Here is a 25,959-nt window from a genome sequence, read left to right on the forward strand (position 1 = left end):
ATTAATTTTTTTCTAGCTTTGGCCGTCGTTTCTATCGCTGCTGACGTATGGGAACACGCCGACGTCATCACAACAATGAATTGTTTTTATTAAGGACTTCGTTTTATGGCTGTGTACTTTGTACTTTTGTAATATGTGGAGTTCTCAAAAAAGGTCTTGAAATGAAATAATTCTTAATTTCCCCTCGCGCCCCGTACCTGTATTACCTTCGCGCCCCACTAGAGGGACGGGGCCCCACTGTGTGAGAACCACTGGGTTAATCCAAAAGAGCCCTTTGGATGTGTTTTTAAAAAAAATTCACCCAAAGTCCACCAATAGCGGTTGGGAGGGGACATGGTGTAGCGCCTTAGACTTTCCTCTCGTCTCAGAAATGCAATCGTGTTTTTATCTCCGTAAACTAAACCATAAAATAAAGAACCTCGTGGACATAATGCAGAAGGAGATAATTATGGAAACAATAGCATTGCATTATCCAATATGTATATTCTCGTCTGCAGCGAGGATGTGACAAACGCCCACTGGGTGGTTCACTGGTGCAACGTCTGTTCACAGCCTGAGCTGGTCCCAGTCCAGCAGGCGAGGGACCAGGTGGGTCCGGTGGGTCCGATATAAAACCTCTGTTGACATCTTTGACTACTGCAATGAGCTGAGCTGGAAAATATGAAAATAGCTACAAATAATCCTAAATTCCTGGTGATAAGAGAAAGTATATTAATATGAAACGTGATTTAAAAACACATTTGAAGTCACTGAATTAGTCAATACACATAAACATACAAAAATAAGTGTGAGGTCACTGCCACTCAACTGTACCAGATTTTATTTATATATTATTAATCCTGTGGGCGTATGTGTCGGTAACGGCTTTTATTGTACGAAAGGCAAGAGATGTTTGAGGTAACATAGAAACAGTGTCTCCATCTTATTAGTAAATTCTCTCCTGACCGAAATTCCACGAGATTTTAAAAATAGTGGACCTAACACTGCAAAATAAAAATATTACTCTTTCCTGTAATTGTCCAAAAGCAATTTCATTCAGGTAATTGTAGCCTCTAAAAAACAGGAACCAATTTTAAATGTTACACTCCTCTGTATTTTGTTTCTGTACAAACATCTGGATGCATAATGGATCCCGATGGCGGCTCAATTACGTTTTAAATGCGGTCCCGAGGCCACGAAACAATTCATAATACTGAGAGCGTAATCCATCATGAATTTCAGCTGTTTATGCAAGTGGGAACAGAGTTTGTTAAATATGACACTTTAACAATGAAAGATTGAAAATGAGGCTGATAGTTAATTTTCAAAAGGGAACTCATCAAGCCCAAACTCGGTTTGATCGTTGTAGGAATTACAGCTCGGCCGATATTTGATATCAGAAGACTCACAGCCGGCTTGGCGATGACACATTTTGGGTGTAAAGGTGTGTGAGAGAGCGTGTAGTTAGTGGACATATTGGCACTTGACCTATAGTTCTAAAAGTAAAAGAGTATATATCAGGTTGATGACTCCGAAAATGAACTCATCATGGTTTTATTAAACATAAAGTTCAGTACCACAAGCTACCAGTCCCACCTGTGGAGACACTGGCACAGCTGTCTGTGTAAAGCGTTTGTAGTTCTATGTATTTTACTTTCGATTTTTATGTATTTTATTCTATTTTAATGTTTTCTACTACCTGGACATTGCGTCTGAAATAAAGTTTGATTGATTGACATATCAGTGAAATGAAGATTCGAGTAAAACCACGAACAGTGACAAGATGATGTCAGTAGCCGTGTTTGAGAGCGGTTCAAAAAGATATGCGCTTAAAGGGCCAGTGTGTGGTTCCTAAACTGAGACCTGAGGACCATCAGGAGTCAATCGTGTGTCCCGTCTGCTGCCTCCAGCCTACAGAGCAAATATGTTCGGTGGAACAATCTCTCAAAATTAGCAGACTATCGTGTGTCGTGCTTGTAAGATCCAACAGATCTCAGATCAGCCTTTTATATCCAAGAGTAATGTGAAAAGAGTTGTACCATCTCAATAAATTCACTTTATTCATGAAAGTTAATCTTTATCACAGATTTCTTATGCCGAGATTGTTTCAGTGAACTTCCAATAAGAAACAATCTGAACCTCCTCAAATCCAATGGCAACGTTGTGATCCCCAGATCCGGAGAAACGCATCTACTTAATGACAGATGGCGCCATCTGGTGGATACACTCTGGAATTCAAATATGTGGCCTGGCAATAGGGACCTTTATTGTAAAATTAGGTTCACAATAATCATTTGTGTGTTCAGAGTGTATTACTGGTCGGCTGTACAACATACTGCAAGTTAAAACTGAAATATTGAACTTTCAGAAATTAAATGTGAAAACTAAAATACATTTTGTAACCAAGACTTTAGTTCACCAGGTTTCTAAAGACATTCAGCACACTCAAACACAACTAGGAGCGAAAAGCAATGATACAATTAATTCCTTTAAATGTACAAAGATGTTCTTATAAAAACAAATAAAAAAGCCAGAAGAATCTTTAGACCCCTACTAATCTACATCAGTACCCGTAGAAAAAGGTGACTGAAACAACAACAAAAAGGTTTAAACCAATCGGAGCACGTTCACTCGTCAAGCTGTAAACACCTTCACAGAGAATTGTTTAACAACTTGACTTTCACATGCATGTACAATTCTGTACACTTTATAAGGCACTTGTGGCAGCCACAATGTTTTATACACGAAGAGGCACTCAACATTTCATCTGTGCGCCTCTTCCTGAAAAAAAAAGTATACATGCACATTCAGCGTCAGCTCTGAATACATTTACTGTGAACGACGCAATAAAAACAAATCAGCACAGCGTGTTAGCAGTGTGACTAATATTTACAGTGTTTAACTTGAACTGGTATAGAGCTGCGTCACTGCACAGGCTGCTCACGTCACGGCTTCACACCACCAGGCTCTCACGACTCACAGCTCCATTCTGGAAGACAAGAGCAGTTTATCAACTCCACACGTTAACTGGGGGAAGGAGAATACATATATACACATATATATATATGCGTGTGTGTATGTATGTATATATATATATATATATATATATATACACACACACAAATATATACATATATATATACATACACAAAAAAATATATATATATACATACATATACACACACAAATATATATACATATACACACGCAAATATATATATATATATATATACATACACACAAATATATAAATCCTGACCTGGATTTCGGAGGATGAATTAGCCAAAATGCTTTATAAGGCTGCGCAGGTATTAGTTGATACTAATTACTACAATTAATTGATTGTTGTTTTTTGTGGTTTTGTTGACAAGGAACATTATCCTGTAATCTCACAGAAGTACTAACTTTGATATATATAATGTTCATAAAATGTCCTACTTAATGAATAGGTTCACGGTTCACAATTCACAGCTAAATCCCCAGACTACCCTGCATACAAAAAAAGATTTTCTGAAGTTCTCTAAAAATATCCCAAGTTATTCAAATCAAGTAGATCTCTTCAGAAGTTGCAGTCTTTTTAGTAAATAAATCAGGGCTTTTTAAAAATCATTCTCCAGAGTCTTGCCGCGACTCACCTTGCGCAGGTTGCTTTTCTTTGAAGATGACACACTTTCATCTTCACTGTACGGCGGTGGCGGCGGAGGCAAGTAGTCGTCGCGGCGACCGGGGTTCCCGGAGGCCGGGGCGTGAGGAAGAGGCGGGGGCCCGCGCGGCGCCCTCCCCCGGTCCGAGCGGTCGCTCTCGCTGTCCAGACGCTCGCGGCTGCGCGCCCTCTGCTGCTCGCCCATCTTCTTCCTCTCCATGGCTTCTCGCAGGAAGCTGTCGTCGTAGTCGTCTCGCCGGCCCCTGGCGTCGGCGGCGTGCGGGCGATCCCTGTCCAGGGCCATCAGGTCGTCGCGGCTGCGGCTGCGTCTGCCCGGGAGGGCCCCGTAGCCCCCGTCGTCTGCTCTGCGGCGGGCCTCGGGGGAGGGGTCGCGGCGCCTGCGGTCGTCGTTGTCGCGGCCGTTGCCGCTGCGGGCGCCACTGCTCCACCCGTCGTCAGAGCTGAAGAGACAGAAAGGGGAAATAGGAACATCGGGAATGGAGTTCACACAAGTTCAAACCCCCCTGATGTGTCCTCCGTTCCAGTTTAAACCGTAAAGTTTAAACCAGCGCCTGTATCGCCTCAACTGAACAAACTGCATCTGAGGTTTCAGCTGCACTGTCGGACGCCTGCAGGTCTCTCAAAGCAGCGCAAATATAACCAGGGTGACACGTGTAGTTTTCAATATTTGCATTTTGATATGAAACAATACACACACATATAATTGAGCAATTACAACTTTTGACAATCACCAGATCCTCCAGAGATCGTCAGCCGTTTCAATTATTAGGGGACCGTGATTTGTCACAGATGAGAGATTACACTTTGAAAGCCAGATCAAAGTGGAAACTTCTCAGGAAGTTGACTAATTATAATAATTTAAGTTGGCGAGCATGTTTGGAAACAGAGACAGAGCAACTGTTGCACTTTGCGTCAAGCATCAGAGTGCTTTTATTCTTTCATTTCACTGGGACAGTTAAATACATTTAAATGCAGTCAAGAAGGCACTGAAACAAATCAGGCAGTGAGGGACTTAACTCATCTTTAGAGCGAGAACATGCATCTTCTTCTTCTTCTAAGGAAATAATAATCAGAGGAAGCGAAAGTCCCATGGTGACTTGTGGGAAGCCCCAGACCCAGATTACAGACAACTAGAAAGACCGCCCTCTGTTGTTCTCAGGAAACAAAGATGAAATGAGACAGACTTTGGAAAAGAGGAAAGAGAGTCGCTGTTTGCTCTTCTTCTTCAACTGCTGAGTAAATGAGAACGGTCTCCGACAGAGTCCGAGACCGTACGCTCCGTCCCCGAAGCCTCATCTGGTAAATAATCACCAGCTGCTAAATGGTGGTGGCGTTCAAGGACATAAGGGAAATCAGGCTCACCCTCTCCGGCCTCTGAACTCATCCGGGCGCCTCTGCGGCGGGGGGTCATCGCGGTCGTAGCGCCGTCCGATGTCGTCGAGGTTGTCCATGGAGCGAGCGCGCACGCGATCCCCCATGTAGCCTCCGCCGCCGTCGTCGCGGCGACGGCCTTGCTGGGACACGCTGCTGATGGTGCTCATGGCTTCGTCCCTGTCGTAGACGGTGGCCAGAGGCGGCGGCTGGGAACGACCCCCCCGGCCCCGAGCATCCGCACTGTCGTGCAGGGAACTGACTTCGGTCATGGTATCCACTAGTTGGGAGGGGAGATAGAAAAGAGATGGTAAGTACGCCGAAGGAAAAGGCATTTTACAATCAGGAAATTACAGGATATGGTGAGAAGAGCTTCCACAGGGGGGCGCAGGAGAGTAGATATTGTAAAAATATATATCAGAATCAGAATCAGAAACAGTTTTATTGCCAGGAGTGTTTACACAAACGAGGAATTTTTTTTGGTGGAAGGTGCAACATTTGGACATGACAAACAAACAACAATCAACACGACAGAAAGACAACAAATAATGTGAAAGTGTTTGGGTGTGTGCTTCAAGTGGTGTGTTTTAGTTAAAAGTGTATGTTACGCGTGGCGTGTGTTTAAGTTAAAGTGCATGCAAATAAAGTGGCATGTGTGTGGAGGAGGCCTCAAGTTAAAGTGCATGTTAAAGTGACGTGTGTGGAGGAGGGAAGAAGAAGGAGGAGGGAGGAGGAGTGGGAGGAAGAGGAAGGAGCGGGAAGAAGGAGGAGAGAGGAAGGTGGAAGAAGAGGTGGTAGTCCTGGGGGTGACAGTCAGTCAGTCCCGGGGTCCATTGATGAGCCCGACCGCCGACGGGAAAAAGCTTTTGGTGTGGCGGGTGGTCTTGGTCATGATGGACCGCAGCCTCCTCCCCGAGGGGAGGGACTCGAACAGGGAGTGTCCAGGGTGGGAGGGGTCAGCGACAATCTTTCTGGCCCGCTTCAGTGACCTGGAAGTGAACAGGACCTGGAGGGAAGGCAGATTGCAGCCGATAACCCTCTCGGCCGAGCGGATGATGCTCTGCAGCCTGCGCTTGTCTTTGGCTGTGGCTGCAGGGTGCCAGACGGTGATGGAGGAGCAGATGATGGACTCAACGATGGCCGTGTAGAATTGTACCATCATTCTCCCTGGCAGGTTGAATTTCCTCAGCTGCCTCAGGAAGAACATCCTCTGCTGGGCCTTCTTGGAGATGGAGCCGATGTTCAGCTCCCACTTGAGGTCCTGGGTGATGATGGAGCCCAGGAAGCGGAAGGACTCCACAGCGTCGGGAGTCACACAGGATGAGAGGGCGGGTGGGGCTGCATTCCTCCTGAAATCCACAACCATCTCCACTGTCTTCAGGCGTTGAGCTCCAGGTTGTTCTGGCTGCACCAGGTCACCAGGTGGTCAGTCTCCCACCTGTAGGCGGTCTCGTCCCACCAGAGATGAGCCCAATGAGGGTGGTGTCATCCGCGAACTTTAGGAGCTTGACGGACTGGTGACTGGAGGTGCAGCTGTTGGTGTACAGGGAGAACAGCAGAGGGGAAAGAACACAGCCTTGGGGGGAACCTGTGCTGGTGGTCCGGGAGCCTGAGACGTGTTTCCCCAGCCTCACGTGCTGCTTCCTGTCGGTCAGGAAGTCTGTGATCCACCTGCAGGTGGAGTCGGGCACGTGCAGCTGGGAGAGCTTGTCCTGCAGCAGGGACGGGATGATTGTATTGAAAGCAGAGCTGAAGTCCACAAACAGGATCCTGGCGTAGGTTCCTGGGGAGTCCAGATGCTGGAGGATGTAGTGAAGGGCCATGTTGACTGCATCGTCTGCAGACCTGTTGGCTCTGTAGGCGAACTGCAGGGGGTCCAGGAGTGGGTCGGTGATGGTCTTGAGGTGTGACAGGACCAAGCGTTCAAAGGACTTCATGACCACAGAGGTCAGGGCGACGGGCCTGTAGTCATTGAGTCCTGTGATCTTGGGTTTTTTGGGGACGGGGATGATGGTGGAGGCCTTGAAGCAGGCTGGAACGTGGCATGTCTCCAGGAGGTGTTGAAGATGTCGGTGAACACGGAGACAGCTGGTCAGCACAGTGCTTCAGGGTGGAGGGGAGCCGGAGCCCGGGCCCGCTGCTTGGCGGGGTTCTGCTTTTTAAACAGCCTGTTGACGGCTCTCTCCAGGATGACGAGGGTCGTCGCTGAGTTGATGGAGGGTGCTCCAGAGGTGTGAGCCCCTGATGGGCTGGGGGAGGGTGGGCTGATGGTCTGTGGCTTGTTGATGGGGCTGTGGGGATTGTCTCAGGACTGCTCCATTGTCTTTCAAAGCGGCAGTAGAACTCATTGAGCTCGTCTGCCAGAAGCACATTGTTCATGGAGTGGGGTGATTTGGGCTTGTAGTTGGTGATCTGCCTGAGCCCTCTCCAGACAGAAGCAGAGTCGTTTGCTGAGAGCTGCTGTTGCAGTTTCTCAGAGTACAGTCGTTTAGCATCTCTCACCGCCTTGCTAAACCTGTATTTTGACTCTGTGTACAGGTCCTTGTCCCCACTCCTGAATGCCTGGTCCTTCTATAAAACAGTCATAACCGATTTAAATCTTAAATACTATATTAGTAATATTCCCACTTTCACTTTATGTGAACAAAAACACTTAAGTCTGTGTTCACTGGTTTATTGACCACCACATGATTGCTACGACAAATTTCCCCTTGGGGATTAATAAAGTATATATCTATCTATCTATCTATTCAAATATATATATAAATAAATATATATATAAAAAAATTAATATATATATAAATAAACATATTTATATATATATATATATATATATATATAAATAAACACATTAACACTTCTGTTCTTTTAAGTCAGCCCTCTCTATATAATTAAATTGAATAAAAAGTGGAGCTCTGAAAGGAATGACCTCAAAGCAGACGCAGGCAGTGGTTACGTGGCTGCCTCTTAACTCTCGACAGCTTTGACCAGAAGTTGATTTATCGTCTCCCACAGTTGTGTGTGTGGCACAGTAACCGTGACCAGAAGAGCAGGAAGTGATCAGTCACTCACGGCGGTTGTAGTTGCCCGGTCTGGAAGGATCCATGTTGGCCAGCTCCCGCTCCATATAGTAAATGGCACGTGTGGCGTTCCCATCGGGGTCCACCTGGATACGATACCCACTGCGAGCTGCTTGGAGAGAAAGTCGGATTTCAGCTTAATGCAGATTCACTGAATCGATCGGAGTCCTTTACCAAAAATAATCTACCAGTCCAGTCTGACACTTGTATTTACCTAAACGTTGATTTAATATGCATCTTAGAGAATGAAATAACACGTATATCTGACTAAATCTGACACACGCTACATGATCCAAATACTGAAGACTTAAATACTACTTGTGCAAGAATTCCACAGGTGAGAAACCGTTGTGTGTCGATAGGTTTTGTGGTTTAAAAAGACGGAAATTGCGATAAGGTCTTTTATTTTCCTCATTTTACTCACTGTTGTCCCCTCCCCCGTTTTGATCATGCAGCAGAGGCACCTGGGAGCCCTGTCCAACTGCACACACACACACACACACACACACACAAGAAAATGTACACAAGGATTCAACAAAGCTCTATATTAAACACATTAAGTCATTGATAAAACTAGTCAGTGAGTACTCTATTGACATTAAATCAGAGCAATTCTCACCCGAGCTGGCGCCGTCATAGTCCCGGCTGTACCCATTCTGGAGAGGTGGCGGTCCACCTCCGTTGGGCAGAGGAAGCATGGGCATGCCAGGATGGCCACTGTACGCTGGCTGAGCGTACATACTGGGAGCGTACATGGTCGGCGCATATTGACTCATTGGCATGCCGCCTTTCTTCACTGCCTTTCCTGCCTCGTACACTGGACATAAAATAACGGAGGACAGATGGTTAAAGTGGGAAGGGAAAGGGAGCAAGTGGAACGGCATAAAACACCTCGTACGTCTTCGGTTGCAGGAGCAGAAGCGAACACGTGGGAGAAGCTATTAAGTAGCAAAAGCTAACACGTAGCAGAATATAAGAGTACAACCCAGCATGTGCAGTAAAGCAAACCACAATAAATATACAATCGGAACTCATTTTGAGGCATTTATTGTCAAATAATCCCAAATAAACTGTGGAACATTCGTAGGCTACATGTCAGAGTGTGAAATCCCCACAAAGTACAACAGTAGACAATATGAATGAGTGGAGTAAGAATTAAGAGATCTAGCTCTTTACTAAAATACCCCTTTTTAATGAACAAAAGAAGCCAAACTCCTCAAATGTGTCATGTTGTCTACGTGTAAGCACTCATACAAGTACTTTGCACACGTCCAATTAGTCTAATATCGGATTATGATTTAAATCAGAAACAGATCTGACCAAATCATCCGACCAGACATTCAGCGCCGACTGTCTCGACGCAATACTCCGTGCTGCTCCCGAAACATTTCAGTCCCTGGCTGTGCCTTTGGTACTCACGTGCTCGTGGGCAGCAGCAGCGTTCGGGGCAGCAGGGGCAACTGATGTAGCAACAACAGGTGTGTGGGCAGCACTGGCACCAGCAGATCCCGATCAGGAGCAGCAGCAGCAACAAGCCAAAAACCACCAAAACGACAAGGAGCCAGTCTGTGAGGGACAGGAGGGCGAGTGTGAGATACGTTTTTATTTATAAAAAATACACTATTCATCCACAACTTGATTTTCCTTCTTTAGCAGGGAAGTATAAGTCCAGAAAATAAGAATATTTCTATAATTAAATTGGTTTTCAACACTGGACTGTGACAGTGAAGATATAAAACACGATAAAATCACTGGAGCAGAACAATATGAAATGTGTTTTGGTTGCATATTATCTGGCGTGTAAAGGCCTTTACGGAGAAACAGATGTTTGTGTTGGTCTATTCATAAGCACGACCGAGGAATGCGGAAATGCTCCACCGTGCAACGCTTTCCACTCTATCACATGCAACGTGTTTCTATATGCAAGGAATCAGTAGTGGTGCACAGTCCACAACTGATTTTTTAAAAACAGGTGAGAGAAAGAGGCTTGTGGGGAGGGAGAGAGGAAGTTATTCGCTGAAAGTGACAAACAGCGACCGGAGGACCCGCAGTCAGTTTCAGTGCTGGAAGATGTACGATCAGATTTTACTTTTATCAAATATATATATATATTTTTTAAATGCTTATATGTAAAATTCATCCATTCAAAATCTTCAAGTAAAAGTAGTGTATAATCAAGAAAATGTACTTAAGGTATAAAAGTAAACATACATACTATACAGCTCAAGGGACAACTTTAGTTGTTACATTATTATATATTATAATATTACGCGATTATTAATGCATGTAATGTGTAAGATGCATTTTGATAAGATAATCCTGTATTAGTCCTACATATGCAGTATTACAGCAGCAAAGAGGACAAGAGGCGTCAGTAAAAAAGAATTAAAAAGTAGATTAAAAAAGGTAATCAGCAGTTAAGCTATTATAAATAAGTAAACCATAAATGTAAAATAAGAAATAATACGACTGTTGTAGTTTTGTAGTAGCTGTTTCTATACTGGGTGATGTAATTTATTGTACAGTCAACATTGCACAGCATTTCATTTCAAGTACTTTCATTTCCATTTCAATGGAGTGGGGCAGTACTTCAGCGCATAAGTACATGAGTATTAGTTACTTTCCACTACTTATAATTACCATTCTGTACAAAAAGAAAAAAAGCTTGTGACGGAGAAAGTTAATAGTTATAGAGAAGTCATTGTGAAGCCCTGCTAGGTCGGACTGCTTTTTGAATAGAAGTGCAAACAACTCTCAGCTGTAATTTCTGTGATTGGCTACAGTGGTATATGTGCAGTTTTCTCAGGTTGTCAAACCGGTTAAACCGGTTCGTCCTTGTACCCAAGGCAGGATTTTACTCTACAAGTCAGTTCAGGCAGCACATGCCACACAAGCGGAAGGGGGAGAAAATGTTTAAATCGTTCAACTCAAATGGGAAAAAACGGGATCGGTGGGGAGTGCAAAAAACATTTGTGTGTACACCGAAAAAGGGAATAATGTCCCGAATGCCCTTTTTGTTGTCACCAGGCAGCTGCAGAAGGTCACACGTGGGAGCGGAGCCATAATGAAGACGGAGAAACCGAGGAAGATAAGGAGGCAGGGGTGGAAGTGAAGTATAACACAAGCATAACAGTTGAGTTTGCATCACCAGATTATTATAGTGTTACACTATCACTTGCACCAGGATGTTTGTGAGCAGGGGCCTGTTCTCAATGAGTCACAGTGGTATTTAATCCGTTATACTGAGGAGGCAATGCAGCCGGGGTGTTGCCTACGAAATGTGTGCAATCCTTGACCGCTAAACCTAATCCTCTCTTTTACGCCTCTTCTGTGACACTAAAAACACGACGGAGCTACATCAACGGGCTTGTACTACCTTCCATAACCAGTAAGTCAATGCCAGGCAGGAGGTCAGTTGTATTTGACTTTCTCGCTGTGAAAGAAAGATAAAGCCACAATTACTTTAAAGTGGTATCGACCCGATTTCACTACAATGAGTGACGCTCAAGGCTTGTGCAGCCTTCGCTTCGTCACTTGTCATTCACAAGTGAATTTGTTATGAGGAGACCGTGATTATTGGACAACCTTTTGTGTATTCACGTGTGTGCGAATGGGCGAAAAAGGAGAAGCACAGGGAGAGCAAAGCAGGTTAATCTGACCACACATACGCCTACGACTTACCGAGGACAATTAGCTCCGTGAAGTCTTCGCCGTTCCCGGAGAGGTCCTGTGAAGAGATCACAGAGCAGACGTAGACGCCACTGTCGCCCCACGCCGTCTGCGCGATGTTCAGGTCTGCATCTGTGGAGCCACAGGTTGGAGTTCTCATTTAAAAGTGAACACAGTATTAATATTTACTATGATTACAATCGTATAATTCTGTGATCTGATTATAAACAATGTTGAGTGAACCAACTGCGCCAGTTCAGGCTCAAGGGGAAAAAGTGGATTTGGCAGCTTCACCACCCAAATCTTCTCACTGTACCTTTTTCCTTTTTTTGGGGCGTGGTCAAGTTTTAAACTCATAAAAGTGATCATGATACATTTCTGCTGTTGCTCCCCATCGCCCAGTCTGGCCTCCAGCTACGTCACGGCGCTGCATATGCACCACCCTGTCATCGTCTCTCTTTTGAAAGGTAACACTGACATCTTTCATGTCGGCAGTCGACATTACGATGGTTAGCTGTTGTTTTCAAGGCGGTCGTCACTCTGGACACTTTCTGGGGAATAGACGCATCATAAATCCACGAGTTTCAGGATGTTCTTTCTTTTTTTATGTTCAACTTGAGCGCATTTGACTTGGCCTTGTGCGAATTGAAAATATGACTACGTTGAAAATGGATTAACGCAACAGTCGTACGACTAATCGTGTCCAACCCGACATCAACCCGGTCGTTCCCACGTGGAAATATTCATGCCAAGGCAGTTCGAGAAGCAGCTCTACACAGATATGAAACTGGGAAGCAGTCGCACGAAGCTCTGGTGAGTACACAAAAGTTACAGAATGAAATACGAGGCAACACAGACAGTTACTGACGGAGCTCAAATAATTGTGTGATGTAATACATTTTTAATTGATTTTCAAGTTGACCGCCATCGACTGCTGTGTCGTGTTCAACCAACAGTAAAAATTAAAAAGATATTTACGGGAACGTCACAACCGGAAAACTAAAATGATCAGATATCTGTCTTTTATTATCAAATAACAACATATTAAGACGTTTTAATTTACACTTAAGTCTTCACGATACATCGGAATGGGACTTTGATCAACTCACTGTTCAGGATGCTGATCTTGCGACCCTGGTATTCGCCGCCGAGGGTCACAGCATCGCCTTGCTTGGAGGCCACGATGCGCACCGTCCTCTGGCTGTCGGCACACTCGATGTTGGGGTCGTAGTTGGGGTTGTTCTGAGACAGGATGCTCTCTGCACTGCTGGGATTGAACGCAGCCTGGATGGGGTCGCGGCAATACGATTTGTACTTCCACGTGACAACAGGGAGCTGAGTGGCCGTCGTCTGGTATTTGCAGTTGAGGGTGACGGGCTGGAAGAGGATGACGATGTACCTCCTGGTGGGGCACTGGACCGAGATGGCCATGGCGGTCTCTAGGAAGAGATGGTGGAGAGTTAGATAATCAGGCTTGAATGCTAGATGATGGTTATTATGATTGACTAAATCCCTCATTTTAAAACACTGGGTTATGGTTTTTAATCCTCTCCGATACCCCTCGGGCGTGGTAAATGACAAACAGTATTTCCACACTGCCAGCATCACAGAGTGGGTGTGATGAGTCAGGTGGATTTGGCCGATAAAGTATGACTGCCGTGAATACTTGAGCTGATTTGGGAAAGTGGGACAGTAACACACACACACAGCACAATTGTTTCTGCCCTATATGTCAATATAATCAGAGCAAGTGGAACTATAAAAGAATCCTCAGTTATATAATAAGACACACACACAACACATGCTGTGATTGGTTGTACTGTTTCATGGAAAGGTGTTACACTGAAGGAGACCTCTATTAAATATTTCCCCACCCACAGAGATTGTGTCCTCTCTGACTCAAACTTCCTGTCATCCAGCCGTTCGTCAAAGGCTCATTCAGGAACCAGACAAGACGGCAACAAATATAAAAGAATAAGTGTGGCTTAGAGTTACCACATTGAGCGTGAACATTTGCTGGTTAAATTCCTCAAATGTATATGTGTTCGTCTTTTGTACATTGAGGGTATATGAGACCTCATTGCATAAACAAATTGAATAGTAATGCTGTAATATATATATATATATATATTTATATTTACATTACATGTCATTTCGCAGACATATAATATATGTATTAAAATATATATTTATGACAACCCTGTGATCACTCGTTCTTTGTAGAGTTTGTGAGCAGGATTTATTTACAGCCATACAAATATATATATATATATAGTATGACAAACTACCAGTGGTGGAAGATGTACTCGGGTCCTTTACTTAACTAAAGATAAAAAAATAAAATAAAAAACACGTAAAATACTGTAAATACAAGTAAAAGTTATTTTAATGCGGAATTTTCACAAAATATGTTCGTATATAAACACCAACAACTTTGACAAAACAGTGGCTAAACTATAAAAAGACACACAAATAAATACGTGAAAACGAGGAAGGCTCGAGCAGTCGACAGACTTTTCACGGAAGAGGGCCCACCCTGTTTGGAAAGAAAAACAGACCTACCTGTTGCCATTAAGGCCGCGATGATTAACGTCCAAAACATGTTTAAATCCTCTTTCCTCGAGGTTTCAGCCGAGCTATCTTATTATTAACTCCTTAACTACACGGATACAACTTCAACTCGTGCATAATATTGAGAGTAGCTGTAGATGTCCTCAGCCAGGTAGCTTCAGCTCCATTTTGTGTCTTTGTGCGTCGTAAGCCAGGAGGAGTACCTGAACGCCCCACTTCAGCTGCGCAACCAACAGGTGAGCTCCCAGAGACAGGTTGCGAACGACGGTTACGAAACTCACAAGTTTCGGGTTGTTGTTGCTGTTGTTTTTGCGACGGTATTGTATTTCACCACAAAGACAAATCTTATAAGAGCAGGGTGAATTTTCAAAACTCAAAACCTTATACTTATTAACATATTTGTGTTCGCCACGGTTGACATTTTAACAAATAAATAACGTTAACCCCCCCACACACCTGCTCTTTGGTACGACCCAGACACTGATAACGATATCAAAGAACCACTGTTTGTAAATGTTCAACCAGTGTGTGTACGTGTGCGTGTGCGCATGCGTGCAGCGAGTGAACGCGCATTAGGCTACGCGTGTTCATGTGCAAGGAGAAACCAAGAGCTCAGTTCCTGTGTGAGATTTTGTAATGTTGTCCCACGACTATTGCCAAGTAGTAATACACTGTACAGTAGTCATGGTATTATAACATTTACAGGGGTGGAAAATAACTACATTGACTGAAAATACTTCAGTATTTCCATTTTTTGTTCCCTTGTACTTCAACGCAATACATTTTCCAGCCAGTTACATTGCATATTCAGATTATTAACACAAAATGCAATTCAAAAATACATTATTATAGATGCAGTAAATATAGCTGCAACATTAAAATGATGCATGCACATTAATGCATCAATTATTACAATCCAAACTATTAAAAAGTGGGCCATTCTGTTTAAAGCACACTTGATTTTGACATACTTTTACTTCAGTATATATAAACAATTGATACGACACTTGTATTTCTACACTGTGGTGTTACTTTTACTCTAGTTAGATGTTCCCCAAATACTTCTTACACCATAATAAATCACTTAAAACATGACATTGCCTTGATACCAGTAGCATGTGTTATATAAATAACGACAGATCCATGTCCAGTTTCATTTTAATGAAGACAATGCATATCAAAAAGGAAATACATTGACTTGGGAGGAAATGGTATTCTACAACATGGTGTCTCCTTCAGTGGTGTTCTCAGCTGGCATCTCTTTAAAAAAAGAAAAAATCATGAGTGTCAAGTGTAAAATTTGTCGAATAAAATAAATTCTCAGTCCATTTCCTGTATTTTGGGAATTAAAATATTTCCAGCTACTCGGATTCAAGTTTGAGAGAGATTTAATCCTGTTTCAGTAAATATGAATTCCATATGACAAATTAGTTTCTCCAACTACGGAATGATAACAATGAATGGGCTCTTAGGATAAATGGTACAAAACAGACTGAACCTACCTCTTTGCCTGGCCTCGCTAAAAGGAAAGAATACAAACAAGATTTAAATAGTGAAATGTGATTTACCAAATCCAAAACAATCACATGTATATGGCACTGAATAGATGGGGGAATGTAAGTCCTACAATATAATCTTATTCGTAGTTGTGTTATTCAATTTAACATGTTGCAAGTTGTGTGACTTGTACCTTTTTTTTGTTTTTTTACAACATAGTATAAGCACCCCCACGCAGGAGAGGACTGTGAAATGAAACCACAAAGCGGTCATGTTGGGTCATGGAGGTCATCAATAACCGTATTGCATTGGCATCCAGTACTTATGATGAATACATACCTAAGACAACCCACACCACAACCCGTGAATCAGGATGGGAGGGGTGGGTGATGGTTTGGTTTGGGGTGGTGGGGGTTTGGTTTGCGGGGGTTGACGGAGGTTTGGAGGGTTGGAGGGCTGAAGGGGTCGTCGGCTGCTGCACACCTAAAGAAATGAAAATAGCATCAAAACTCCAAAGAAGCTCCTTATCTCTGTATCTTTTTTTTGAATACATTCTGTGTAGTAAAAACACAGCCAGACATCATCCCTGCTTATCTAGCTCAGAAAATATGCGACGGCATTAGTTAGTACTAGAGGTGCGTCTAATAAACGGTTCATTTAGTGATCTTCGTTTTAACCGAGATGTCGTGCAATTTGTGTTTAATACATTCTTGTTATACATACAGTCTATGTCAATGAAAGGAATGCTTCCATTTCCATCTTCCACATCTATTTTGTTCTTTGAGGAGATGATGATGATGATCCCTGAGTTGTTAAGGCACACAGAGCAATTGTGAACATCTGTGGTTACAGAGCATTCTGGAAACGTCTCATTGGGTCCTCGGTGGTAAAGCGGAGTGTCTGCTCCATCAGACTCATATACGTTTATCAGTTTCGGGCATCGGTCCTTGTCGTTGCAGGTAAAACAAAACACTGCAGGTCAAAACAGAGAAAGACATTGATTAGCAACGGATGTAAAAAAAAAAAAAAAGAGCTGCTGGTGTAAATGTGCCTAAACTTACATTATAGAGCAAGAGCGCTGAAATAAATCTTGCTTTGATATTATTTTAAATATGAATAAAACTTGGTTCAATCAGGTTTGCAAAATATCTGAACTCACGCTTTTGGTCCGGTGGAGGTGGATCAGATACTGTGTGGGAGATAACATGAGGGAAATATTAAAGCAGTTTTATAAACAGTGTGCATCGGTGCTCAAATCAATGTCCGGAAGTGCGATATTGTAAAAGAAATGTACGTAAGTAAGTAAATAAATAACAGGGAGGAACTGCATTCCGTTGAAGACATACCTGGATCGGCCTCGGAGACAAGAAGTGGTATGAATGCCACCCAACACAGAAGGTACACTGCAACTACAGACAAAATAAATGAACAATTTATTCCCTGCATCAGTCGTAGTGTTACACTTATTATACGGTACATTATGTATAACTTGTATAAGTGTCGGATCCAAATCCAGTTCTACCAGATTAAATGTTTTGAGGTCAGAGTGTTGTGCTGAACTGGTTGGGAGAATATTTGTGAGAGGTGCGTGTAATATTCTGTCAACATAATGTTTATAAATAGAGAATAAAAGAATAATAAAAAGGAAACTCCTCTAAATATAAGTACAACGCCACCACAAACTATGATGAGAAAGATCTGTGGCGTAAAAACAGGATTCATTTGGAAATATCCTCATTAATTGTGAAAAGAAAAAGTGCTAAACGACTGTAAATTAATTTAAAAACACTGACTCATTCTATCTGATTAAAATAAGGAATTCAATTTTAACTTGTACATTTTGGGTACTTCCCAGGAGCTCTTTTCCTGAGTTGGTTGCTCATTCTTCCTTCTCTCGCAGCCAGTGGTGGCCATTTGGGTCCGGCGGCCATCTTGTAGCAGCTTTCTTCTCCCACCTCTTCATCAGTGATGGATGCAACCTTGGACTTTTCTTCTTCTGGGCTCTCTGACTGCGTTTGGGGTGGAGAGGTGCTTTGAACTACAGCCACAGGGGACAGCTCGACACCCCCTTCTGCAAACACAGGGTGCGCCTTGGGTTCGGCAGCATGCCAGAGCTTTGCCGGCATTGGAGGGCAATCACCGATGTCTGGATTCTCCGTCGGAATGGGCATCACAGAGCTTCCCTTTTCTGGTACAGGCAAAGCACCGATAGTGTAAACATCATTGGTGCTGTGCTCCATGTTGCACGAGAGGCCAGCATCGCTGTCATGGGGAAAAAGGGAATATAAATTAAAACATTAAAACCAAAATTTACTTTTTAATTTAATACATTACAATTAAAATGTAACCAATGCAAATAAGTAGCAACCAACAGAATGACTCATTACTGATCCTGAACATGCAAAGTCATCCAAACAAGACAGGAAAATAAACTAACCCGCTCTCCTGGGTGTGTAGACCCCGGCCAGCTTCAAGAGGAAAACATAAGGAAAAACATGTTGAACTACTTACTACTGATTGTTTACAAAACTTTCTATTTTTGCTTTTTTAATAAAAAAAAGGTTTACACTCGTATACAAAATAAAAGTAGTAATATAGTGAAACAAATGCGTCGTTGCAACACTAACACCGCATGTACACTACCGTTCAAAAGTTTGGGATCACTTAGAAATGACTTTATTTTTCAAAGAAAAGCACTGTTTTTTCAATAAAGATAACATTAAATTAATCAGAAATACACTCTCTACATTGTTAATGTGGTAAATGACTATTCTAGGTGGAAACGTCTGGTTTCTAATGAAATATCTCCAGAGGTGTATAGAGGCCCATTTCCATCAACTATCACTCCAGTGTTCTAATGGTACATTGTGTTTGCTAATCGCCTTAGAAGACTAATGTCTGATTATAAAACCCGTGCAATTATGTTAGCACAGCTGAAAACAGTTATGATGGTGATATAAGCTATACAACTGGCCTTCCTTTGAGCTTGAAGTTTGTAGAACAAAATTAATACTTCAAATATTAATCAATATTTCTTACCTTGTCAATGTCTTGACTATATTTTATATTCATTTGATAAATAAAAGTGTGATTTTTCATGGAAGACACGAAATTGTCTGGGTGATCCCAAACTTTTGAACGGTAGTGTAGATCATTACAACAGCGACACATGCTATACCCATGCTAGCTAAATGACATGTCACGCTATCATGTTGTCTGTTGCGCAGCTAGTTTGGCACGGTGTCAGTTTAAAAAAACACAAGCCAAAATCATTCCAACGCTCACTGTCGTAAACAGAAGCTGTGATTATGATCAAAAACTAATGCGAGTTTAGTCCTCAGAGGGCACAAACAGACTGACATCTTGTCGAAGCCGGTTCACGGGTCGAGAATGAATGACGAGAAAACGCTCGTCGACTCCGAAGAGCAGTCAAATGATGGAATTTAAATAAACAAACTTACTTTGTGATCGAGGTTGAAGGAAGTTGTCCATTGTGTGGGTCATTTTGTGTAAACTGAGAGTTCACAGAAGTTCTGATGCTGCTATGCCGGTTCCCTCGTCTGCCCACTGGTCCGTCTGCTTGTGTGTCTGCTGCACCCAACAGGTAACTGGTAAATGGAGGCGTGGACGCACCTGCTCTCTTTGGGACATCCCTCTCTCTCTCTCTCCCTCCCTCCCTCTCTCCACTGTCAGTATTTAAAAACACAAGACAAAATCATTTCATCGCTCAGTGTCGTAAATACAAACTGTGATTATGATCAAAAACAGAGGGCACAAACAGACAGACATCTTGTCGGTTCACAGGTCGAGAATGAATGAAACAGAGTGAGAGAGTGCACAGAAGTTCTGATGTTGCAAAGAACCCATTTTTTTTTACAATGCACTGGACACCAGGAAATGGGTTTGGCTTACTCCGATAAAATAAATATAATACAAGATCTCCATCTGGTGGAAAGAATATTAAATGTACTCTATGTGTTTAATTTGTTTCCTTAACCATTACTTAAACCAGTGGTCACCAAGCTTTTTGAGCCCAAGATCCCTGACCTCCGCCTTCGTGACAGGCAAGATCTCCCTCTTGAGGCGTTGAGAGAAAACGACGGTCCAGACTGGACTTACAGCTTGAGGCTTTTTATTTGGCCTAATTCTAATTGAATGAAATCAAAACACTTTGGTCCAGCTTTCAAATTGATGAGACAAGGATCACAACATTTAAGTGCAATATAAAAAGTTAATTATTTGTTGACCGCACACAATATGAACAAGAAAAAACACATTTGCAATGAGCAGCTGGATGAACTACAAATATAAATGTTGTTGTTCTGAAACTCCGTCTAGTTCTGGTTCTTCTGTACCACACTTTTGAGATCAGTCTTTAAAAGCTATTAATTGAAACGCGAGTGAGACAAGTAGTTCTTCATATAAAATTATGTTTACTAAAAAACCTAGAGTACATGTTCACACGGTAAAAAACTATGTCGCTTCCAACAACTCTGAGCTCAAACACGACTGACAGTCCCACACAGCTGTTATCCTGACGTGACGTCATCTGATTGGAAGCTTACATTCAGACAAATTATTTAGCTTTCAAATACAATACTAAATTATATATGTTAAACTAAACATTCTTTCAAATCATAATGAAAAGGATTTATATTCAGTTACCTTTTTAAATCTTTTAAAACTAAGTTATTATAACAAATGAAATCATGCATTTGGCTCTTACAGTTGTTTATCAACTGACGTTACAACACAACACTGACAACACGATCAGTGCGACCCCGAGCGACCCCGAGGTCCACCAGTATGTACGATGCTGTCAACATACTGGAGCCTCGTGTCCGCGTTGAGTCGGCGGGACTCGGGTGGAGTTAGCACTGCTTCACGTCTCTGGTGGAAGGCGAACTCAAAAGAGTGCACGGGTTTTTAGTTTCTCCTCCTCCACTTTGAAGTGGTGGAGGAGTTTGAGTCGCTTGCTCGCAGACCCAGGCCCATTGAGCGATTCAACTGTGTTTTGATTAGAATAGAATAGAAATAATAGAATAGATTAGATAAGTCTGGATCGTGGAATATGCCTACTACCAACTACGCCATGCAGTGTTGCCAGGTCCGCGGTTCTCCCGTGGAATTGGGCTACTTTTGAAGTGTTGCCGCGGGTTGAATTTTGTGTCCGCTGGTTCGGGTAGACCTATTTTGCATGCAAAATACATGAATATCTTTAAATAAAAATCCATATTTTAAATGAAATAATTTATTTATACCCAAATCCTACCAAACTGACTCCAGATCAGCACATACACACATTTTATTTATGATAATATACTGTATCTAATTACACAAGGCCATTTTAGGACCTAGGTGAAATAACTGTTGAGGGAAAACTGCTTTTAATGCTGGCATACTAAACATGTGGTGTTACTTTGTAGATATTACAATACATTTGGCAATGATAGCAATGCTGTTGGACTTTAAAAGCAGTGTATATGGTTTGGCACGGGCATATTTTGAGTTCTGATATTGGGCTGGTTTTTGGGCTGGTTTTGGGCTGGTTTTGATTGGCCATTGGGCTGGTTTTGTCACACAGACCTGGCAACCCTGACACCATGGCCCTGCTGATGCCCCGCCCACTCCTCCTCTCTACCTCCATCTGCCTGATGGATCATGGAGGTCTGGATCGTGGAACATGCCTACTACCAACTATTCATACTCTGTCATATTCATTGATTGTGTTGTTACTGTGTTTTAATGTGTGTGTAATGATTCCTTCTGGTCACATGACATCTATTGTTCTGTCCATCCTGGAGAGGGATCCTCCTCTGTTGCTCTTCTGAAGGTTTCTTCCCTTTTTTCCCCGTGAAGGGTTATTTGGGAGTTTTTCCTGGTCCGATGTGAGGTTTTGGGGCAGGGATGTCTATGTGTACAGATTGTAAAGCCCTCCGAGACAAATTAGTAATTTGTGAAAATGGGCTATACAAATGAACTGAAATTGAAAATTAGATTAGATTGTGACAGTGGGGAAATTTCAAAATCACAGCAGCGGTGCAAATCAGAGCATTAATAGAAAATAAATATATCAATATGACCGTATAACAGTTGTTTTATTGCATGTGTTTAATGCTTTAGGAAGTGCTGCTGCTGCGAGGCCCCTCTCCCCCAGGAACTTAATGACAGAGACCACTCTCCTCAGCACCTCTCTCCAATATTGCCTCTCTCCATCGATTTGCTTAACAAGGTCGGAATCCACGGTGGCACCTGTGGCTCTCTGATGCAGGGCAAGCATGCAGGCTAGATGTTCTGCACTTGTCTCGTGCTCGCAGATTCGCTCCGGGTGTTTCCAGTCACAGTAGCCAGTAACGAATGCTTGAGATTTTGAGGAAAACAGCTTGCATGGAAAACAGTAAATATTTCCTGTGGATGGGGAATACGTTATCCACTGTCTATCAACCACTTGGCCATTGGGCAATCTGCATGGATGCCAACAGCGTGAGCATCCGCTGCTCTCATCCTTTTTTTTGGAAAAAACTTGAAATGCGAGGAACTTGATTGACAATATCTGCTTGCCTTGCTTCTTTCTCTTTCCTTAGCTTTCGTTTAGCTGCTTCACTTAGTGTACGGCTGTTGTTCATTTTGCTTGTGCTCTTCTCGAGATTGATTGACCTTATCGTGAACTTGCCTGTCTCCAGTTTACTAACTTTAAATATTCGATAGTTGTAACTAGTGCTGTCAGTTAAACGCGTTATTAACGGTGTTAACGCAAACCCATTTTAACGCCGTTAATTTTTTTAGCGCGAGATTTTTTTTCTATAAACTGTTCAAAATAGTTTTTTTAAGCTCATGTCAGGAATCTCACTTGTCCCAGTTTAGGCCTACCAGTAAAACATATTTAAAGGAGCATACAGTGAAATGTTATGATGTGTTATGATTGAGGGGCTCCATTCAGACAGATCAGGGGTGGATAACATTATAATGGGGTCTTCATGAAGAACAACTTTACAGAAATGCCACATAAACAGCGCATGTGTGTGTGTTGGGGTGGGGGTGCTTAGACAGAGCTCTAATGCTATTGTTTTGCACTTGCTTTTTGGATTTCTCCCTACAGAGTTGAAGGGCCCATATTGCATGAAGTACTCAGCCCCTCTAAAGTCCTATAGATAAACTGAGGGGATAAACACTCACTTGAAAGGTATCATGATGGTTTCTTTCTTGTGACATCTTCAAAGTGAATGTTTAGGCTATTCTTTAGTTTTTCAGTAGGACTTTTGGGGCCCTGTTAATGACATGAATGACTTAAGCCTAGCATATACCGGCTACGGCGCATCGTGTCATATCATCATATTCATATCAATACAATGTTAATAACAGCGACGTCATGCGCGGAGGCTCTGGCTTAGGGGCCCCCTGAGCTCATGGGCCCCTGGGCCTGGGCCCGGTAGGCCCGTTCGTTAATCCATCCCTGCCTACGCGCAGCGCGTAGTGCGCGTTATGGGAGCGGCGGCGCTGCATACCTGTGTGGACGGGCCTCATCGACACCATCTGAGGGTTTTCTCCTGTGCAGGACTTGCAATTAGTCAGGAGAGGAGTTGTATTTTACCAGAGAAGCTAAATAAACTCATACCTCTGCAAAATAATTGTTGAAGTTTGAAGTTCTATACAAAGAGTGTGTGTGTGTGTTTGGTAGTGTTGTTACGAGATGTGCCGAGGCTTCGAAGCGTGTGTCGAGTAATGGAGGGGGCGTTTCCTCGAAGCGCGTATCGAGGCTTGCTTCATTTAGGGGAGGAGCCAAAAATGATGACGTCCGAAGCCTCGCTGCCCGGCTGTACCACGTGACTGCTTCGGGAAGCGGCTCAGATTTTGCCGGGAGGTTTGACAGCAATATAAACCCCTCAGGCTCCATTCAACATGTGGGTTGTTGGTTGAGAGTTTGGAGAGTTTAGAGAGATAGATAGTTTGGAGAGTTTGGAGAGTTAGGAGAGAGAGATAGGTGATAAGATGGAACTGTTGAGAAACTTATTTCTGAATAAAAATGAATAACATGTCCCTTGTCCTGTACATCACTGTCCAAGTTACACACGCATATTCAGTCCCCTCTTCCTAGTTACACACACACACGTTCACTGTCCTCTGCCTGCTTCAGCCCATGCCATTTTCCTAAAGTGACATAATAACATTATTACACAACCTGCCGTATCATATGATACTATCATTTTGGGAACATTTACACACAGAATACATTCAAAACATATTTTATTATGCACATATGTGATAATTTATGTACAGAAATGATTTGGTCATACATTTTTGTAATTCATAGTCATTCCCAACAGCCATAACAGACACAATAATTCAATGCATCACATTATGTGGTTCAGATACAGCTGCCTGTGATTATGCACTTGGCCAGTAGGTGGTTTCGTGAGCACATGAAGCTTCGAGAAATGAACCCTTTCTCGAACCAATTGGCTGAAGTGGTTCGATGCCTCATGAGGCTTCATCTCACCATCACTAGTATTTCCGTCACGGGGGGATTAGGGTGGACCCAAATGCACGACTCAGGAGACAGATAATGCAAATAAAGATCCTTTACTGAGAGCGTCGTCAGGAACGGAACAGACCGAACAATCAAACACACTGTGGAACGCTCGAGGGCTTGGCCGGAAAAACACATAAGACAATCTGGCAGATGACAAGTGCAAGTGAGGGAACCTAAGTAGACAGGGACTAATTGGGGAATGGGCAACAGGCAGGCCCGGGGTGGGTAATCGGGAGAATCGGGAGAGTTCCCGGTGGGCCGCCCGCTTCACTTCTGGGCCGGTCGAGAATTTTATTTTTTGACATTTGTCACGTTAGTCCATCTTCTCTTAAAGTGGGCTACACATGTTCCGCATTCTGACACCGCAGCCTCTGCATGGGTTACCGTGCGAGGACGTTCACCCCTCCCAAATAATAGAGTTGGTTCGGTCCTTAGCCGTCTTTTCCAAAAGGTTCTCTCAGCTACCTATAGCTGGGCCGGCCCGACCGCAACGATAAGCGTCAGGGAGGAAGAGGGCAGGAGGGGCTGAAAAAGCCAGGTTGAAAAAAAGAAAGGCATTGGAGGAGGATCATGGATGCTGCCAAATGTGCCAAGCTTACAGATTTATTTTCAAGAGGATAAACACAAGTGGCAACTGGTAAAGAGAGACAAAGGCCTAATGATTAGCAACATAACTATTCGGCTAACGTGTAGCCTTGATTAATATCATTGTAGCGTTGTCAACCTATTCCCAAGCAAAATATTAAATTGAATTAAAATATTAGCCTTTTTATATCACCCAAAATATGGCGATCCATAGACTTTGCAAATATTATGCAAATATTGATATATACTATTGATATTGAAGTATGCAGTAATATGACTTAATTTTTCTTTGTAGCTTCGGAGCAGCAGATAAGACAGTCTCCTGCTGAAAATGATGAGCCCGACATTTGCAATGAGGAGGCCATGACGACAGGGACAGGTAGAGAGGATAACAGAGGAAACTATATGATTTAAAGTTATATATTCTAAGAAAGAGCAGTATATGACAGTACTTGATGAACCAATATGCATTGTTTGCTCAGAAGTGGGTGTACTAGTAAAGGAGTAAATCACCACTATATAATACTCATGCAGAAAAATGATGACCATGCCAATGACGGCCCCCATGAGGTCTCACTCCAACAAATCTGGCCTACTGCCTAATCTGAGTCTGACACCCCTGCTACGCCCTTCTGCCTTTTTTAATGTTGTGCATATTTTTTGTTAACTTCTCATCTTAAGTGGATTATTATTATTGTATTTAACCGTTACATTATTTGTTGGACCATGGTATTCATAAAAGAACGACAGGATAGTAAGAGCTGAACTGTTGCTTCATTTATCCAATTTCCACGATACCATGAAAAAAAATCGGCTGGACTTGAGCCTGAAATTCCTGGGCTGAAAAGTGGCCCCACTCCGGCCCTGGCAACAGGTGAGATGGGCATGAGGACCAGGTGAAGGTAATAAGGGACTAACGAGGGAGTGATCAGAAGCAGGTAAAGGAAGTTGGACTGACGAGATGGGAAGCAGGATCTGGAATGACATGATAGTTAGTGAGACAGGATGAAAAC

At 42.9% G+C, this 25,959-nt stretch overlaps 2 protein-coding genes across 6 annotated transcripts; both read right to left on the minus strand.

The window, feature by feature from the left end:
- Positions 1–2,020: 2,020 nt before the first annotated feature.
- lsr (lipolysis stimulated lipoprotein receptor) lies at positions 2,021–14,531 on the minus strand. Of its 4 annotated transcripts, none has more exons than XM_056405904.1 (11): positions 14,326–14,531; positions 12,873–13,202; positions 11,776–11,895; positions 11,471–11,527; positions 9,514–9,660; positions 8,714–8,911; positions 8,519–8,575; positions 8,087–8,203; positions 5,006–5,294; positions 3,615–4,083; positions 2,021–2,968 (listed from the first exon to the last, which is right to left on the minus strand). In XM_056405904.1, the coding sequence occupies exons 1-11, from the start codon at positions 14,363–14,365 to the stop codon at positions 2,933–2,935; spliced, it is 1,860 nt and encodes a 619-aa protein (XP_056261879.1). In that variant the 5' UTR covers positions 14,366–14,531; the 3' UTR covers positions 2,021–2,932. The 4 variants fall into 4 exon arrangements, with proteins under 4 accessions (XP_056261879.1, XP_056261878.1, XP_056261881.1 ...); XM_056405903.1 differs by having other exon boundaries at positions 8,087–8,206; XM_056405906.1 differs by lacking the exon at positions 11,471–11,527 and having other exon boundaries at positions 14,326–14,530.
- A 943-nt stretch (positions 14,532–15,474) lies between these two features.
- On the minus strand, positions 15,475–19,381 carry LOC130187950 (uncharacterized). Of its 2 annotated transcripts, XM_056405952.1 has the most exons (9): positions 19,293–19,381; positions 18,269–18,299; positions 17,669–18,093; positions 17,178–17,240; positions 16,991–17,020; positions 16,555–16,803; positions 16,025–16,314; positions 15,837–15,853; positions 15,475–15,594 (listed from the first exon to the last, which is right to left on the minus strand). In XM_056405952.1, exons 1-7 carry the CDS (start codon positions 19,333–19,335, stop codon positions 16,154–16,156), a joined length of 1,002 nt encoding a protein of 333 aa, XP_056261927.1. In that variant the 5' UTR covers positions 19,336–19,381; the 3' UTR covers positions 15,475–15,594; positions 15,837–15,853; positions 16,025–16,153. The 2 variants fall into 2 exon arrangements, with proteins under 2 accessions (XP_056261927.1, XP_056261928.1); XM_056405953.1 differs by lacking the exon at positions 18,269–18,299.
- Between the last annotated feature and the right edge of the window lie 6,578 nt (positions 19,382–25,959).

The sequence above is a fragment of the Pseudoliparis swirei genome, chromosome 22 (assembly GCF_029220125.1).
Source record: "Pseudoliparis swirei isolate HS2019 ecotype Mariana Trench chromosome 22, NWPU_hadal_v1, whole genome shotgun sequence".
Taxonomy (NCBI): domain Eukaryota; kingdom Metazoa; phylum Chordata; class Actinopteri; order Perciformes; family Liparidae; genus Pseudoliparis; species Pseudoliparis swirei.

Excerpts from the sequence above, each read along its gene's own strand:
- lsr (XM_056405903.1), bottom strand. The coding sequence starts at position 14,365 with ATGTTTTGGACGTTAATCATCGCGGCCTTAATGGCAACAG. Across the intron at positions 13,203-14,325 it reads CGCGGCCTTAATGGCAACAG|AGACCGCCATGGCCATCTCG; the intron begins GTAGGTCTGTTT and ends ATCTCTTCCTAG. Across the intron at positions 5,295-8,086 it reads ACCGGGCAACTACAACCGCC|TGGATACCATGACCGAAGTC; the intron begins GTGAGTGACTGA and ends CCTCCCAACTAG.
- LOC130187950 (XM_056405952.1), bottom strand. The coding sequence starts at position 19,335 with ATGACCCACACAATGGACAACTTCCTTCAACCTCGATCACAAA. Across the intron at positions 18,094-18,268 it reads CTACACACCCAGGAGAGCGG|CGATGCTGGCCTCTCGTGCA; the intron begins GTTAGTTTATTT and ends TCCCCATGACAG. Across the intron at positions 16,804-16,990 it reads ACCTCCACCGGACCAAAAGC|TGTTTTGTTTTACCTGCAAC; the intron begins GTGAGTTCAGAT and ends TTTGACCTGCAG.